This window comes from Perna viridis, chromosome 9, assembly GCF_037379345.1.
Source record: "Perna viridis isolate PV_CMFRI_1.1 ecotype Kerala chromosome 9, ASM3737934v1, whole genome shotgun sequence".
In the NCBI taxonomy this organism is placed as follows: Eukaryota; Metazoa; Mollusca; class Bivalvia; order Mytilida; family Mytilidae; genus Perna; species Perna viridis.
In genome coordinates this window covers 18060152-18078843 of record NC_142453.1, presented here as the reverse complement: position 1 = coordinate 18078843, position 18692 = coordinate 18060152, and the positions used below count along the sequence as shown (strand labels likewise).

General features: G+C 33.3%; 1 protein-coding gene across 1 annotated transcript; it reads left to right on the top strand.

The window, feature by feature from the left end:
* Positions 1 to 14350: 14350 nt before the first annotated feature.
* LOC148607160 (E3 ubiquitin-protein ligase TRIM13-like) lies at positions 14351 to 16748 on the top strand. The gene is made up of 2 exons (XM_088545591.1): positions 14351 to 14414; positions 15333 to 16748. Exon 2 carries the CDS (start codon positions 15366 to 15368, stop codon positions 16410 to 16412), a length of 1047 nt encoding a protein of 348 aa, XP_088401717.1. The 5' UTR covers positions 14351 to 14414; positions 15333 to 15365; the 3' UTR covers positions 16413 to 16748.
* The last annotated feature ends 1944 nt before the right edge of the window (positions 16749 to 18692 follow it).

Here is an 18692-nt window from a genome sequence, read left to right as displayed (position 1 = left end):
CGTCTAATAACGCCGTCTGTAAAATAGATCAAGTTATAACTATGTGCATCACTTGTCAGGAGAGTGTAATGTCAGTTAGACGTTTGAAATCGCAACTTTATAACAAGCGTTATGATTTTGACTTCCAACTAGTAAACAACCGCTCTCTTACTAGCAATAAGCCAACATCTCTAGCCTATGAACTATACATTTCACACTTGATAAGATACCATCGAGTCTGTGTTATGTACATGGACTTAGCTTTCTCTGCAGAGCGCGGATATTGTCAAACAAACGTTTTTAATTAGGGGTACGTTCATCCTTTGTTGATATCATCAATCCGTAAATGAAAGAAGATATCTTCAAATAGATTCAACGTCTTACCGGATCGACAAACTACCGAAGCTGCAAAATTGCTTAATTATGATTTGTCTATATTATATCTTTTCCAAATTATATATTTATTAACATCATGATACTTTTATTAAATTGAACAATGTCGCCTAAGAATGATGACCCCTTTTGTGACTCATTTCTTGGAGCTGCATTATTGTTGCTGACTATTACCGGATAATACTCATTTACAAATTAAGCGGGTGCCGCTGGAAATGCTTATCCTTCCGAAGCACTGGATGTCACGCCCGTGTTTTTGTAAGATTTCATGTTACTTGTGCTTTAGTTTCATGTGACGTCATGTTTTCCAGATCGTCAATTTTTATTCCGTTCCTAATATTGTGTATGTAGATCGCATTTGTTTCCTGTTTTATGTTCAGGTCATGTTCTTGAATTTTAAACGTATTTGAATTATCCCACTACGCTTCAGTATTTGTATTGCTGATATATAGGGCGGATTATCGTATGTGTATTTGTGTGCGTGTGTGATAATTGTAGGAATGCAAAGCGCACAGATTTCAACAGTTGAACTACAAGTACAAATAAAGATGAAGATATTTTTTTGAAAACTAATCAAAGTACCATTGATTGATCAGGGAAGAAATAAATAGCTAAAATAACACCCCGGTATATGATATATATGAGTGGAATTATACATGTAGATTTATGGTAAGGGACACAACCCTTAAAATCATTGGAACGTTTGTATTCAGCATTTTACATCAATCTTATGTAAGCATCTAATTAACTTGGATTCATTTTATTCTGTTTCAAACGAAAGCTTGAGAGACTTGGGTGAAATTGAATATAATACAAACATAACACTGATTTTATTAGGTATGTCCCTTACCCTAGGTCTACCTCCTTAAATAACTTTCAAGCAAGACAACATGAAACAGAAAAAAATAAGCGATTTCCCATAAATAATTTTTAAGCAAGATCAAAATCAAAAGTAGTACATACGTTATGTTCTTTGTTGTGTATGTCTGTTTTCCATGTCTGGTCTTTGTCCCTGGATTGCCTTCTTTTTATTACTGCTGTGGCCTTGGTTCCCTTGATTACTCTTTCACACCACTGGGTCGATACCTCTGCTGGTGCATTTTGTCCCCGAGGGTATTATCAACCAGTAATACAAGTTTTAATATTAATGGTTTTAATGAAAGGAAAACTGGCTCGGACGTCGCCCAGTATAAAAAGGTCCGAACCTGACAGCAGATCGGAAACACTGATGACCTGTAAGAATGTGGTGCCCCCAGATGGGAATCTTAGCACGCTTACATTTGGTATGGATAGTGTCCCGACCTATTCAACAAAAATACCAAAATCACACGTTCAGTCTGCAGACCAAATGTGGTATTAAAATTTGCAAAACATGCAACATTCTTAAAACCGACTCTTACTTCTCCAGTTCCCTTACAAACATAACCTTCCATACAAGAAGTCACGATGACTTAAGTTTCAAATCAACAAACTTTATATAAGGATTACAATGCAACTTATGTGGTTTAGTATATGTCGGAGAAACACAAGAACTATTTAACAAAAGAATGTGCGGTCATCGATCGGGAATTAACACCACCAAATTCCCAACAGTTTATCAACACTTCAATCAACAAGATCTTTCGATCTCCTCTATGAAATTTCGTATTTTAGAAAAAAAAATTACCATCCCACGAACAGTCCCGTTCTAAGTAAAAACTATCGTAGGGAAAGAGAGGAGTACTGGATACGCAGACTGGGTATGCAATGACAACATCAAAAGTATAGGAAACCTTTCAAGCCAATATAACAATAGCATAAATGTGATGAATTTAATTGACAAAAATCCAAGACGGGAAAGGAGTCACGGCCATCACCACTATTTGTCACCTAACTTACATGAGGTCTCCATAGATGGTCTCCTTCCTTTCATGCAAAAACCTCTTAGACTTCATCACATTAGAACCAAACTTTATTCCATACCTCTCACTCTACTACACTCCCTTTACAAAACAAGTCTTGACACTCATGTTTCTGACCCCAACTCATCGTTATACAGACTTGTTGCCATAATTTTGGATATTGGTTTCCACAGACTCTTTAAACCAGTTTGTGTGAAAAGTCAAGATGAAGAAAAACGATCATTCCTCCACAACCGTTTGTCACAAAGGTATAGATGTAATTCATTTGGCTATTATCTTCCATCACAAAAACGCTACCAACAAAATTACCCCATATTTCAAAGATAAATCCATACACATTATTTCATATTCCTATACTTCACTCATTGCATCCAAAATTTTCATTTATAAAAGGCTATTGCAGAACCTCGATATTGAGGACTTCCAGGCTAAACCACCTGACTGTTCTTGCAAAAACTCTCCATTCAAATATGGTCATTCTGGTCACGTCGTTACGGTATATTTAACCATCATCGAAAACGAATCTCTGTGCAATATCCTTTCTAAAGGTCCCAAGTACCGTGAACCACGCTCCATAAATTGGAATAATAACTTTAAAGTTCTTATGGGTGCCGTCGAGGACTATGCAGGAAAATATATAAAACGAGAACATAAGACCTTGATTTTCTGGCAGAGTGGTTAAAGGCCGTGAGGTCTTTAATTTTGAAACGAATGTACGTTTTAAGTAGGTCAATGAGGGCCAAGGTTACACCAGTTTTCAAAGACCCCGATGTAGCAAAAACATTGTCTACTATACATGACAAATATGTTGTCGTACCAGCAGATAAAGCCCAAAACAACATTGTTTTTGTCAAGATTCAAGATTCAAGATACTTTTTAGCATTCCAATGGAAACAAATTGTGCTCCTTTACTTCCGGACCTATTCCTTTACTCTTAGGAGGCTGACTTAATAGCTGATCTGATCCGAAAAAGAAGAATATCGTTTGGCTAGATCCTTTAATCTCCGTTTCCGATATATAGATGACGTATTATCTTTAAATAATCCTAATTTCGGGGATTTAATACATTGCATCTACCCCAAAGAACTTGAGATAAAGGATACTACAGACACTGTGGAGTCAGCCTCATATCTTGACATACACTTATAAATCGATGGTAAAGGAAAACTATTGACCAAACTTTACGACAAACGTGATGACTTTTCATTCAGAATTGTCAACTTTCCTTTCATCAGTGGCAATATCCCTTCAGCACCTGTGTATGCAGTGTTCATATCACAACTCATACGTTATGCCAGAACTTGCCGAAACTATGCTGACTTTTTGTATCGAGCTAGATTCTAACAAATAGGCTTCTGGAACAGGGTTATGTTGCTACAAGATTGAAGTAATCACTTCGGAAGTTTTATGGTCGTCAACATGAACTTGTTGATCGTTACGGTGTATCCATCTACACCATGGAAACTGATTTATTCAACGGGTCATAGTTTTCCTTTCCTGGTTTGTCTACCCCGGGCTTAACTTTTTATTAGCAACTCGGCGGGTGTTTCTAGAAAAGCAGAGGACGCATACCCTACCGGTGCTCCCAGTTTTTAGTGGAGTCCGAGTTGCTCATTTGCTTTTGTTACTTTGTATGTATGATTTTAGGTACTTTATGTTCTTTGTTGTATATGTCTGTTTTCCATGTCTGGTCTTTGTCCCTGGATTGCATTCTTTTGATTACCGCTGTGGCCTTTATTCCCTTGATTACTCTTAAAGACTACATGTATTCCTCGTTGGTCTCTTTTCTTTATTTTTTAGTCTCTCTATGAAACATGTAAGTCGACAGCAAACCATTTATAAAAAGGATTTCTCCCACCTTAGATAGCCCGTTCGGTCGCTTTTTTTCCAATTTTTATCTCAAACTTATATACAAGAGAGAAACGGTATATTGTAGTTTATTCATATATGTATATATAAATGCAGTTTTCATATCTAAACATGCAAATGAAACATGATAAATCCAAAGTAGTATATTTAAACAATCATCCCTATCTTTAAAGACACCACACTAAATTATCATTATAAATAGAATTTTTTCTTAATCGCGCAAACCTGCGTTAATGACTACTTTAAGTAATACAACATTATAATGTAAGACATGGATTCAGAGTTTTCATTTTTTTTTATTTAACCCATTTCTGCTCATGCACCAAATATTCATTATTGCTTTTTCCACTTTTGAAAAAAAAAATTACATATTAATCATTATAAAAGATTACGAAACACAAGACTAAAACATGATCATAGAATGAACACACAAAATTGGACACAACCAACCACGAAAGAATATTTATCAACAGAATATTACTATTCTAAATGTTGTGCATTTGTTTTCTTGTGGTCGCTTTCTAGGATTTGCAATTTTTGATATTATACTTAATTTACGCTTTCCTTTGGGTCACAGTTGTTTGATTACAGCTGAGTCCCTCGCTGTTTGGCTAATGCCTTAAAAATAAGATAGCTGAGATAATCCAACTGAATTTAAACTTCCATTTGACCACAAAGTATGAAACCCACATTGACAGTGTAATTTATGTAAAATCTTAAAATAAAAACAATATATGGATGAATCTTTACATTCATAGTAAAATGCGAGGCAAAAATAAAGTAAGTTCAGAAATATTTTGATATTTTTATTTATGGAACGCCATAACTGTCTTAACTGGTCAATTTATACGCGGTGCTGTTTTCTTTATATTCGATACTTTCTTATTTATATGTGGTTGTATTATCTTTATATGTAGTGGTTTTATCTTGATATGCGGCGGTTTTACCTTTATATACGGTGGGATTGCCATTATATGCGGTGGTTTTATCTTTATATGCAGTGGTTTCATCTTTATATGCAATGGTTTTATTTATCTATGCGATGTATTTTTCTACATCCGCACTCTTCTTTATATACTGTTTATACGACGTTATATGCTGTTCAAACCTCATTATATGCTGTAAAAAGCTTTGATTATCTAAATCAAAGGCTTAAATGTTCGGAATTTTTAAACTCGATCAATTTTGTACAGTACATTGTAATAAAAAAAATCGAGGAAATTTTGCAATAATTAGGCTTCGACAATCTTCTAGAATCATTTTTAAAGGCAAAAATAACACCCGACATTATTGGACATCTATCTATTTCTCAAATAGAACAGACAGGTGTAAAGGATAGGTCGGAAAAGATGAAATACTTGCCTTATAGAAGTCGAAACCAAGTGAAAAAGGTGAAAATTTCGAGATTTCAAAAGATCTATATATAGATCTTTTGGAATCTCGAAAGCTAGGCCGAGTGGTCTAGGGCGCTGGACTTAGTGCAGGCGGTGTTGCCATAGATGTCACAGCGGTACGAGTTCGAGTCCCGCGGAGGGAACGACCAAAAATTTGCTTCTCAAATTTGACAGTTCAAGAATCGTTTGGAATTTTTCAGACCCTTCTATAAGTTTACGTTATCTTCCCTGTATCAGTTTGATCCGATGGAGCAGTGTAGCGAATAGAGTCGTCACATTCCGAGACGTTATATATATATGAACTGAAATGTTATTGTGGCATATAAACGGTGTACAATAGACATGTTGGGTACTATTTTTTTTATTATCGGAGTATTCAACATATCTTCTCTTCTCAGGCGCGAATTTTTCAATTTCAATGTGAAAATAATGAGTTTTTCATTAAATGGGAAATTTTCGGAATTTCATATTTTCTTCAATTTCTCCTATAACTTCTCCTATAATTGGCAATTATTTTCAAGTACAATCATATAATGTATTAGCTTTCAAATGAGCCCAAGTAATAAATATGTTAACTTTTCCAAGTCATGTTAGATCGCAAGCGTTATGAAGAGAAAAAGACGTCAACAAGAAAGGGACATACGAGACATGGAAAAAATGGCATTTGAAACAGTGGATAGATTCTCTAAAATCTAAAAATGGTAGGTGGTTATACCGTCAATGTTACTACTGGTGGTTCTGTATGAGTTCATTATAGCACAGGCACTTTTCAACTGTCAGTGTTCAGTAATATATATTTAAACAACACAACTATCCTGGCCTTGGCTTGTTTTGAATGTAAACCCTTGTTTTAAACTTAAAAATAGCCTTGAAAAGATTACAGGTTATGTGAGAACTAGGAAAGAATCGGAACGAACAGCAATGAATAGGTAGTCGCCTATGTCCTCATAAAGTAGAATAAGTCATAATGTGATCCGTATAATATCCACATCCGAAGAAATAAACTGCTCTACCTCCATTACATGTATTTTGCATCAGTTAAATGTGAAATCATTTCACAGGAAAAAAACACAAGAAAAAACTCATGGGCATATACTCTCTTTAGTATACAGTCTTGAAGAAATGAACGATATATATAGATGCAGAAGACGAATCTGTGAATGATATCTGATACAAAATATGAACGAAATAATTGTCTTACATTTATTATTTATGTGAACATTTTAACATCTTGTTGTCTTTCTGAATCCCTATAAGTCACGAACCGTAATTTCTTTTGCAGCCATTCCAATAGTAACTTTCAAATTTGCCCCTACGACGTAAAAATCTCTCTTTTTATTATAAACATTTAATTTTAAGAAATTGTTTTTAGCAATGTTTAGTTCAGTGCTGACGCGGGGTAAAAATGTAGACAATACCCATCTAAATAAAAAAATATATACATGTACTGACACGAGCGATGAAGTTATCATTAATAACAAGAAACCCTGCTTCCAGAGCCGAAAACTCATTTTTGGAAACACTGTTTGTGGCCTCATACATAAAAAAGAATAATCAAGTGAACCAAGGTTATCGCGGTAATCAAAAGAATGTAATCCAGGGACAAAGACCAGACATGAAAACAGACATACACAAAAGAACTAAAATCATACAAAGTCACAAAAGCAAATGAGCAACTCGGACTCCACTAAAAACTATGACCATGGACCAGGTGCACCGGTAGGGTAAGCGTCCTCTGTTTTTTCTAGAAACCAACGCCGAGTTGCTCATAAAAAGTCAAGTCCGGGGTAGACAAACGAAGAAAGGAAAACTATGACCCATGGAATTAATCAGTTTTCATTATGCAGATGGAGACACCATAACGATCCACGAGTTCATGATGACGACCATAAAACATATTCCAATATTTAGATCTATAACGTTTACAAGAGAAACTTCAGATACTAAATGGGTTAAAAGAAATCAAGGAAACAACATTGCCAAATAAAACTTGACCAGTCATAAAGGGTAATGACAGACTGTTTAGTATATTACAAATTCCATCAACAATATTTGGAAAGATACTGTAAGAATAATTATCTACATTTTTCGCTACAGATTTTGACACAATTTTTTGTGCATTCCACAAAGGCCACGGATTCCAATGACTGGAAACATGTCTTCGAAAATGATAAGTATGGATCTGAAGCCAATGACTGGAAACATGTCTAAGAAAATGATAAGTATGGAACTAAAGCCAATGACTGGAAATTTGTCTCAGAAAATGATATGGAGCTGAAGCCTTTTATTGCTTGTCAAACAACATTTTAATTCGCAAATAATCAGCATATGGTTAAAATAACTTAGCTGAAAACCTCATATTTTTTACATTTGTCGGGACGTGAATAATAGACAATAAGTGGGACCTGTTTAAGTACCTAAGTAGAAATTAAAATAGGGATTTGGCAAGAATAATTTTATGTTCTTTTATGTATTTGTCAATAAATATTTTGTACAACTATGCTGACGACCAAACGTTGTCATTTCATTCACCAGACTACGATGAAAATGTCAATGAACTGTCATTTGATCAAATAATGAAACTAATAAGGATATTATGCTTATAAAATTTTATCAAAAATACCCGAATGATATATACCAGAATGAGTATCAAACTAAAAAAATCCTTTTTATCATTTTGAAATGTTTGTACGACTGACAAGTCAGTTCCACATGACTTATATCAAAAAAAGAGAATTACTGATTATTGCCATAACATAACTGAGATACGAACTGATCCTAAAAAGAACATTTTGTGGGAAAAGAGAGACAATTCTGGTGTACTTTATTGAAAAAAGCAATTTATGCTTAAATTGAAATTTCAGAGACGTCATTTCAATTCATTGTAATTCTCCAATAAATGAAATAGTTTAGATTTCAACGAGTTTTCGTAATCACTTTTATTTCACTTTGTGTAATGAACATTTATAAACTCGAAGATGTTTTTAAAAGTTGAAAGTTTGCATTTAAAAATGTTCATTTGCCTTTAATATTCTTGCATTGTTTTCGACTGCCAAAAATAAATAATTATATTTTAGATTTTTCTGAATTACCGGCTTACTAGTCATTTTTAATCATTTAAAGTTCAAAAGTTGTCCCATGAACTCTTAAATCGATTTTGTGTATCCATCTGCACCAAGGGAACTGATTTGTTTTGTTTTGTTTTGTTTATCTTTCATGGAGTCGAGCAATGGTTGTGTCAACATGATCTCCATGTTTCGTGTTATTATCTACTTTACTTTATCGCCTGACTATAGCTGAAATATGGCGTTGAACCCAAACAATCAATCAATCAGTCACACTTTACTTGATTCATGGTTTGATGATTGTATTGTCTGTAATGATTTTAAGGGGATTAACAGCTAATACCTCCGCTTTAGTCCCATTCTTAAGTTCGGTTATTACCTGGTCCATTTAAAGAGTAATCAAGGGAACCAAGGTAATAGCGGTAATCAAAAGAATGCAATCCAGGGACAAAGACCACACATGGAAAACAGACATACACAACAAAGAACAGAAAGTAGCTAAAATCATACATACAAAGTAACAAAAGCAAATGAGCAACTCGGACTCCACTAAAATCTATGAGCATGGACCAGGTGTACCGGTAGCGTAAGCGTCCTCTGCTTTTCTAGAAACACCAGCCGAGTTGCCAATAAAATTTCCTGTAATGATTTGAAGGGGGTTAACAGCTTACAACCTCTGCTTTGGTTCCATGTTTTAAGTTCGATGAGTTACCCGGTCCATTTAAAATTTCCTTTATAATCGGTGGAATTATATTTTTAAATACATCAGGTATTAAAAAAGGTTGTCTAGGTTAGGTTACCCATACTGTATGATGTAAAGATCATTGTTATGTTGTCTCTTTGTCCCTTTCTCTTCATTGAAAGAATAACTGTAATCAAAAGAATGTAATCCTTGGACAAAAACCAGACATGGAAAACAGACATACACAGCAAAGAACATAAAGTAACTAAAATCATACATACAAAGTAACAGAAGTAAATGAACACCTCGGACTCAACTAAAAACTGGGATCATGGACCAGGTTCGCCGGTAGGGTAAGCGTCCTCTGCTTTTCTAGAAACACCTCTAGAGTTGCTTATAAAAAGTAAAGTCCGGGATATACGAAAGAAGAAAGGAAAACTATGACACCTTGAACAAATCAGTTTTTAGGTATGACACCAAAACCACAAATTTAGACAAAAAAGGAAAGATCACAGGAATGTAAAAGACCTACTGATGAAATTTCTGATTTTCTTCAGTTTATGAAAGAGTAATCAAGGGAACCCAGGTTATAGAGGTAATCAAAAGAATGTAATCCAAGGACAAATACCAGACATGGAAAATAGAATTACACAACAAAGAACATAAAGTAACTAAAATCATACATACAAAGTAACAACAGCAAATGAGCAACTCGGACTCCACTAAAAACTCTTTATTTCATATTTGATTCATTTGTCGAAGTTGATAATTGACAACTTTCGTTAGTTGTGTGTGTTTAGCTGTTTATATGTCAATCTGTTTAAACAGCTACCTAGTAATAAATAACAATAACAGAGTAGCTGGGTAGGTGCAATTAACATCATTTAAGATTACAAAATCAGTTTCCAGCGAAAAAGCAAATCAAAATAAATAACAAGAACAAAACACAATATTGCACAAATAACAATCGAGCACTTGTATTGGATCACCAACGAGCTCAATGCATGCTACTGGTCTACAGTATTAAGGTCGTTTTAAGCTCACTTAAGCTCCTTTCCTTATAATATAAAACATGAATTAAACCCTTGTCCATCGTCGGATCCAGAGATTTACAAAATGAGGGGATGTTTGACATGAAATAATTAATAACATTTGAAAATATGCATCGTATTCACTTGTGGTTATGAAACAATGATTGTTTTAAACTATATTGATAAGTGTTTCAACATAAGAAAAATACTTTTTTTTTATTTTTCAATTCTTGATCCTAAATATTTTACCTTATATTTTCTCCCTCTAACATCTGACAATAATTGTCGGAACATTCAGCAATACGTTTTAAAATAACAGTTGTAGACAAATATCTCTGATGTATTCTGTATATCCCAAAACAGCATAAGGAAAATTCAGATTCAATGTATGCATAAAAGCCAATGAATTGCAATCGTGCAATCTTCCATTTAAGAAATGACAATAATCTTATTATTGTTTTGGGGCCCTGTGGCGGAAATAACTCCAATACTACCATAATCATGTGATGCACATATAATACCTATGTAAGAGCGTGACCCATGCTTGATAATAATTTTTAAGGACCAAAAAAAAGTACATCCATTCCTTATATTTTTTGATAAAGCAAAACCGGTTTAAAACGATTCCTAATAATCCGAAAACCTGTCGGAACCTGACACTCTTTAAAATCCCTTTATATCAGTTTAAATGTACTTGAACCAGGCAGCCTAACCCCTGACTAAACCGAACCATTTTAAAAGTTTTTTAGACAGGTTTCACTGTATAAAATATAAAGATCAAAATCACAAAATAGTTTAGGAAGCGGGGGACGTCATATTCACATAGTAAACTTAGAATTATATGTTGATTAACAAGAAACAAAAACATGACATCTAATAATAATGGGATAATTAATTGGAACGAGTTAATAACCAAAATATTATCATGAGTGCTGAACTACGCCTCGATTTAATTAGTGTGTGGAACTTATTCAGCCCACAAGTTAAATTCTCAAGCGTTCTTGGCACAAGTGATCAAATTTTGGTTATTCACGATAATCGATTGATCACCATATTTATTGTATAAATTTCATTCATAATTTATCGATATTTTCAACATGAATTTTAAATTCTGTGATTGGCGGATTGATATCAAAGTTGTGACGTTTTGGCGGGAGAAAGTCCGAGGGTGAAATTTCTTAATTTATTTCACAGTATGAACTATCGAAATTTATTACACTGGGGACATTCCATAAAACACTGCTATCTATATAATAAATATAACAACACATTACATTTTTCTTGGATCAATAGGTACAAATCATGTATTCTTGCAAAAATTGGTATATCACTTAAGAAACCTTGTGTGTGAGACTCATAAAACTACACAAAAGAAATAAACTACTGCAGTTAAAAGCAGGCATACGTGCCCCATGAAGGCAGTACAGTGCGAGGACTACCGTCTGATAATATTTAGGTAAAATTGATTTTATTTTAGACAGACCTCTTAACTACCTTAAAACTTATTTACATGTATATACCTTCTAATTGTTTCTATCTGTCATTACTATGTATATTTTTCACTTTTAAATGTCTTCAAAAATTTTTCGGACCTATTTCTGTTCTTCTAGAAGAAATTCAAAATTCATTAATATTTTGGAAGTTGGATCTTCTTCGCCTACACACTGGGTAGAGTGCATGCGATGGTTTTAAGGGTGTCGCTCTATTTGCAGCCTTAGACTTGCCGCTGATATTTCCAACCACATTCCCTCTAGATGATAAAAGTTCTTCAATTTTGGGGTTCTTTACAAAAATCGAAAGTGAAAGTGAATCAAGAGTGTGGTTGACGCGAGATAGTTGTAAATGGTTTTTATTCCTAATGTCTCTCCATTCTCCTACCAGGGAGATTTTTTCATCCTTTTCCTTTAAGTTTTGTAACTCATCTTTCAGTCCTGTAATATTCCTTATTTCCTCATCCACTTTACATTTATAATTCATCGGAAGACTAACATCTTTCAAAATGTTTTTCAAAGTATCAATATCCTGATATACTCTTTCGAACAGTTTGCCTATTCTTTTTTCAAAATCTTCGATTTCTTTTATTGTATTCTTTTTTACGTTTTCTAGGTATTTCGTTTGATATTCTGATGTTAGCATATTTTCTAATTCTCTTTTCTTTTCATTGCAGATTTGTTGCAGTTCTTCAATTTCTTTATCTATTAGGGTATTTGCCTTAGAAATAGATATCACTTGACATTTTATGGATCTGTGTGTTGCTACAGCACAATCTGGACACAACAATGTTGCATCTGGTACACAAATGTATTCTGCGGGCTTCTCGTTGTGGTTTTTACAAACGCACACGGCAGATTCGTGAACTCGAAGTTTACTCTCAATATCCGCAAGAAACGCATTTGATGGGAATCCTTCTGCTATTTGCTCATTGGAGTCCCCTGGATTTGTCACCGCTGTAGATATTTTACAACTTGGACAAAGAAACGATCGAATGTTTATCCACCTCCCACGACACTCATTAATATGTCCAACTAAACAAATTAAACAGAAGCTGTGATCGCATGGCAATCTTCTGGGATCTCGCAATGGTTCTAAACATATTGCACATATAAGATATTCTTTTATGTTTCTTATGTCCCTAGACGCCATGTTGTTCAGCACAAATGTTGGTAATTCGTTTTCAACATTTGATGTACCATAAAACCATACTTCCCTTTTACTTAATCGTCAACGGTTAGACCTATAAAGCTTTGATACGAACAAGAACGAATTTTTTTAAGGGATTAAATGTTGATCAATTTAAATCGATTTAAACGAACGTTACTTTCATTAAGAACTAATCATACAGATTATAATTATATTTCTGAACTTATGTACATTAATCTTCCTCCAGAAATCTTTTGAGCTTTAAATTTACAAAATTTGAAATGCAAGCTGATTTTCTTGCCTTGCATTAGTAAGAAACAATTTGGTGGGTAATTGCCGTGCTTAGTTTATTTTTTTATATTTTCATATATTTAAAAAAAAATATGGACGTTGTAACTTTTTGTAGAACTATCAAATTTGAAAAGCATTTTTTTGATCTCCCGCATGACTGGAATTCGGATCACTCTGACAATCCATGACATTATCCACTGCACCAAATCCGGCACCTCAGTCTTATGATGTGAGGGTTTTTTTTTCACAGAGCATCGAACAAAATTTAAACATATAAACGTGTTAAACATCACCAAAATGATAGTAAAAATCATAACAAATATTTCGGATATCGTATATTAACTTTAGCATTGAAACAATGAGATTCTGTGCTATTCGATTTCAAATACACAAATTTGGCAAAGTTCAAGATCAATCTCCAAATTGGTTCTGACTCTGAACAATTATGATGGTACTAAAAAAAAAAACCTGTAAAAACTGTAAAGAGACTAAGCTGAATTTTATTGGCCTTTTGAAAAAAAGGGAGATAACTCTCTTCATTTTATGCAGAATGCAATTGCTTTGTTAAGGAATTTTGAAATCGTTTTGTAAGCAATCCAATGTCTAGTCGATAATTTCTTGTAATTTTTGACACATAAATGATATTAGCATCACATTGGAACACAAAAATTCAGTTGGATATAATTTACCCTGTGCTAACTATATCATAGGATCTGCCTGATTTTTACATGGACTGCTTTTGTTGCTTTTACTTTTACAAATATGAATATATTGGTCGAGTCTGTGTCAGTATAAAACAATATGAATGAGTTGCGAAATACTTTGAAAGAAATCGTACTAATGAAATGAGAGAGATTTAAAGGAGAGTGAATAAATGGTAATAAAGAATCCATTAAAAAGGACTTCGCTAAATAAAAAGAATATCGTTCAGTTTTAGACGTAGTTATTTATGATAGAATCAAAGTATCAGTTTCTGTAGAGTCAAGAACTTGCACTTCAAATGACATGTTTATCAGTATGCCATAAAAGAAGGTATAATTGGTCCTCATAATTTTAACCGTTAAGTTGGATTTATTACATATAGAAATATAAATGTACAAGTGGTCTTGAAACTTACTGCAAGAAATCTTTGTTCTCGTTATGGTTTCAGTTTGCAAATTTGAAGGAAGGTAAGTACAAGCTTTAAATTGAACTGTTTCTTCTGTTTGGTTTGGGACTGAATAAGGTATGCTCAACTGTTAAATACAGGTGCTCTTACACTACACAGATGGATTCCAATGTAAGATTTCACTTTTTTGCGCTTAGGGCATGTCGAAATCAGATATCAACACATCATTGTTATTTTTTACTTTGTTAAGTTTTTACCTTTTTAATTGGTCAAATTAAGCCTAAATGACGAACATAAATCCACTAATGAGATGATGTTTTTCGTTTGTTTGTTTGTTTTGTTTTATTTTTGTTTTGTTTTTGTTTTCTTTTGTTGTTAGATATCAACATACCATTGTTATTTTCGGCCCTCATCAGCGTTTTTATCACAGATTTAAAAGTTTTTACCTTTTTAACTGGTCAAATTAAGCCTAAATGACTATCATAAATCCACAGCTAACATAATGTTTTTCTTTTTTGTTTGTTTGGTTTTTTTATTTTATTTATTCATTTTTGTTTTGTTTTGTTTTGTTTTTATTTGGTTTTTTTTTGTGTGTGTGTGTGTGTGTGTGTGTGTGTGTGTGTGTGTGTGTGTGTGTGTTTTGTTACTGTTGTTTATGTAGTGGATAATTTCTAGGTATGTTTGCTGTCCAAGGAATAGTGATATTATTTTAACTGTAGCAGTGCATTGAGCCACAGGCGTGGGCATTATTAATGTAGAAGGTAAAATCAGTTCCAAAAGGTCAAATTATCGATAATGGCATATGCATAAAAGAGACCGAACTGCTTATTTTATAGAGTTATCTGTTATGTGCATCATATAGTAATGGTATCTTTTCTTTTTAACTCATATTATTGAATTCCACATAATCCTGTTTTAACTTATATATCCAACCCTTATATGGCATAAAGTATTAGCATTTTCTCTATTCTTATTTTAGAGACAAACGAAAGACACACGATTAAAAAACTAAATGATGGCGTCACGAGATATGAATAACATTAAGGAATATCTTATATGCGCCATATGTTTAGATCCATTACAAGATCCTAGGAAACTACCATGTGATCATAGCTTTTGTCTGAATTGTTTATCAGGATATATAAAGGATTGTCGTGGGAAGCAAAAAAATGTCAATTCGTTTCCTTGTCCAAGTTGCCAGAACAGCACGACGATAGAAAATAATCAAGATTCCCATGAACAAATAGCACGAAGCTTTCCGGCAAACGCTTTTCTTGCGGACATAGAAAGTAAACTTCGAGTTCACGAATCTGTCATATCTGTATGTGAAAACCACAGTGAGACACCTGCAGAGTACATTTGTGTGACTGATGCAACTTCTCTATGTGCGAAATGTGCTGTAACTTCACACAGAAATCATAAATGCCAAGTGGTAACAATTGAAAACGCGAGCTCGATTATAGATGGAGAAATTGGCTCACTACAAGATCTTTGTAGTGATAAGAAAAGAGAATTTGAAAATATGCTTAAACCGGAAAATGAAAGAAAGCAGTTAGAAGATATAAAAACAAATACATTACAAGAAATTGCAAACCTAGAAAACAAAATGGGGAAGTTTATAGAAAAAGTGTTCCAAGACATAGATGCTCTGAAGAAGAGGGTTAGTGATGTTCGTTCTCCAGACAACTATAGACAGAAACTCAATAATGGAATAAAAGAAGTTACAGAACAGAATGAAGCGTTACAAAAACTAAAAGAAAGAGAAGATAAAGTTGCTCTTTGTAAAGAACTCCATGAAATAAAACGTGCAACAAATAGAAAATTAGGTAACAGTAGCCGAACGCTCAATGTGCATTCTGGTTCGATACTTTTGAAAAACAAGAAAATCGAAGAACTTTTGACTACAACAGGAAATTTATTTGGTCATATTAAAGACGAAAATCATCACTTCTCTTCTTTAGAGCCTCGGTCCCGTTTTAATCGCAAATCCAAGCGAGCAGTAATTCCATCAAGACCAGTAAGAAGTTATAGGCCTGGTAGCCAAGATCCACAAACCTGACGTAGTTGAAGTCAATCGATTAAAGTAGTTGTTTAATCAATAGCTGAAAATTCCGTTTGAACATAATAACTCACTACTATGAGTACTGGAATATTGGGTTATATAAGACAATTTATAAAACACAACATACAATTCTTTTTTTTTAAATTTGTTTTTGTTTTCTCTGTTTCATTTTACTTTATTTTATATGATTTTACACTATTTTATTATTTTGTCTTAAATCTAAAAAGTCTATGTATGATAGGGTCATCACTTCTTACCAGCAAAGGCTGTAATGTGGTATAGCCATCTTGCCCTATTATCTTTGTTCCTTCACCTTACATTGACATTCTTTCTCTTTCGCTGGATTTGATTTCAAAGAACAGTATGGGGATGTCTTGTATTATGAAGGAAATGCTTACCCTTTCGGAGAACATGAATTCACCGATTTAAGTATGGTTTGTTCAATTCGTTTTCCTTTGTAATCTTTTTTGGGGTATAGCTTTTTGTGTTATACAATTTGTTCTTTGTATTGTGTAAATTTAGTGGTCCTGGTGCATTTTTTCTAATGGTTTCCTTCCGTTTGCACCTTTGTTATTGACCGATTGATTGATTTACTCGTTATGATTAGTCAAATAACCACATCGAAACCCCCACAAGGCTTGATTAGGTTGATGTTGCGCAGCAATACCTTAGAGGTGATATTGCCATTGAAGGGCAAAGTCACTGATATAAAGAAACTTTTGAAGATTCCAAATTTAAAAAAAAAGCCTTTTTTACTATTCAAAAACGTAATGTAAATATGTCGTGTATTGCTCTATAAAATTGTGATTCAAAAAAATTGTTCCCTGTAACCAGCGTGTGCATACAATTTTGACATTGAACACATAAAAACACATTCTGTTTTATCTTTAAATCCATTGAAAGGTTGTACATCAATCCAAAATGTTATATCATTCGAATATAGAGTTTACTTTATACTAACACTTTACGAAATTCTGATACTTTTATTCTCCTGGAACACGAAAAACTGTGTTCGCAATAAACCATTTACAACAAATAAGGACATTTTTTAAATTAAAATAGCATTCATTTCAAACTAAGAGCAATTAAATGGTATCGCATTTGTCAAATATACTTTATTGTCTACAATTTGAGTATATTTTATCCCAATTTTATGACAATTTCAATATTTTTATACTCCAGGACCAATTAAAATGTTTCCGAATTGTACCATGTATAATATAAATGGATATGTTTCATATCAAAAATTCAATATTTTCTTTTTTAAATAAATAAGATGGAATCGCATTAGATAAAAAATCAAATTGTTTCAAAATAGAGTATGTTTTACCAATTCTTTATGAAATTTAATATTTTTATTCTCCTAGAATAAGAAAAATGATTCATGTACAACAAATATGGACTTTTCCCACATAACAATTACTTTCTTTCATATTCAATGCAATTAGATGGTATCGCACACACCAAAAGTACTTTGGTATCTAAAATTTGAGTATATTTTACCCCAAATGTATGTAATTTCAGTTGTCTTATATTCCCAGGCCAAGGAAAATGTTTTCGCAATGTACCATGTGTAATAAAAATGGACATTTTTTATATAAAAAATGCCATTTTGTATGAAATTTTGATATTTTTAGTCTCCTGGAAGAAGGAAACTGTGATCACAATGATCCAAATTCAACAAATATGGATTTTTTTCACATAAAAAATAACATTTATTTCATATAAAAAGCAATATGATAGTATGGTAAAACTTTATGGACTGAAGATCTGGACATTGTACCCCAAATTCTATGGAATTTTAACATATTTGTATATTCCCAGACCAATGAAAATGTTTTACAATGTACCATGTATAATGAAAATGAACGTGATTTTATATCAAAACGCACATGCACATTTACAAATTGTATATATCGAATGTGTTTATACATTAACATAAAACTACATGTGAGATGTTAGCAATCCACATAACGCGACGAACAAACGTACAGTGTATACAATAATCTATTTTAAGTGTCGTATCGCAAGTGAATTTCCGAAATATATCAATAGCAGAGATGAATGTTTCCGGCGAAACACGATCATTTGTCTCTCGTGCTGCGTGCAACTTTAGTTATTGGGCTGGGAGGATCCACCGTGCACTCCCTCCCCCACACACACTCATCAACTCCATGGTGATACCTTTATACGTCCTATTACCAAAACAATTTGTCGCCAAAGAATGTTCTCGGATTCTCTTTCAGTATAAGCCTATATTTCTACCCACTGGGTCAA

Excerpts from the sequence above, each read along its gene's own strand:
- LOC148607160 (XM_088545591.1), top strand. The coding sequence starts at position 15,366 with ATGATGGCGTCACGAGATATGAATAACATTAAGGAATATCTTATATGC.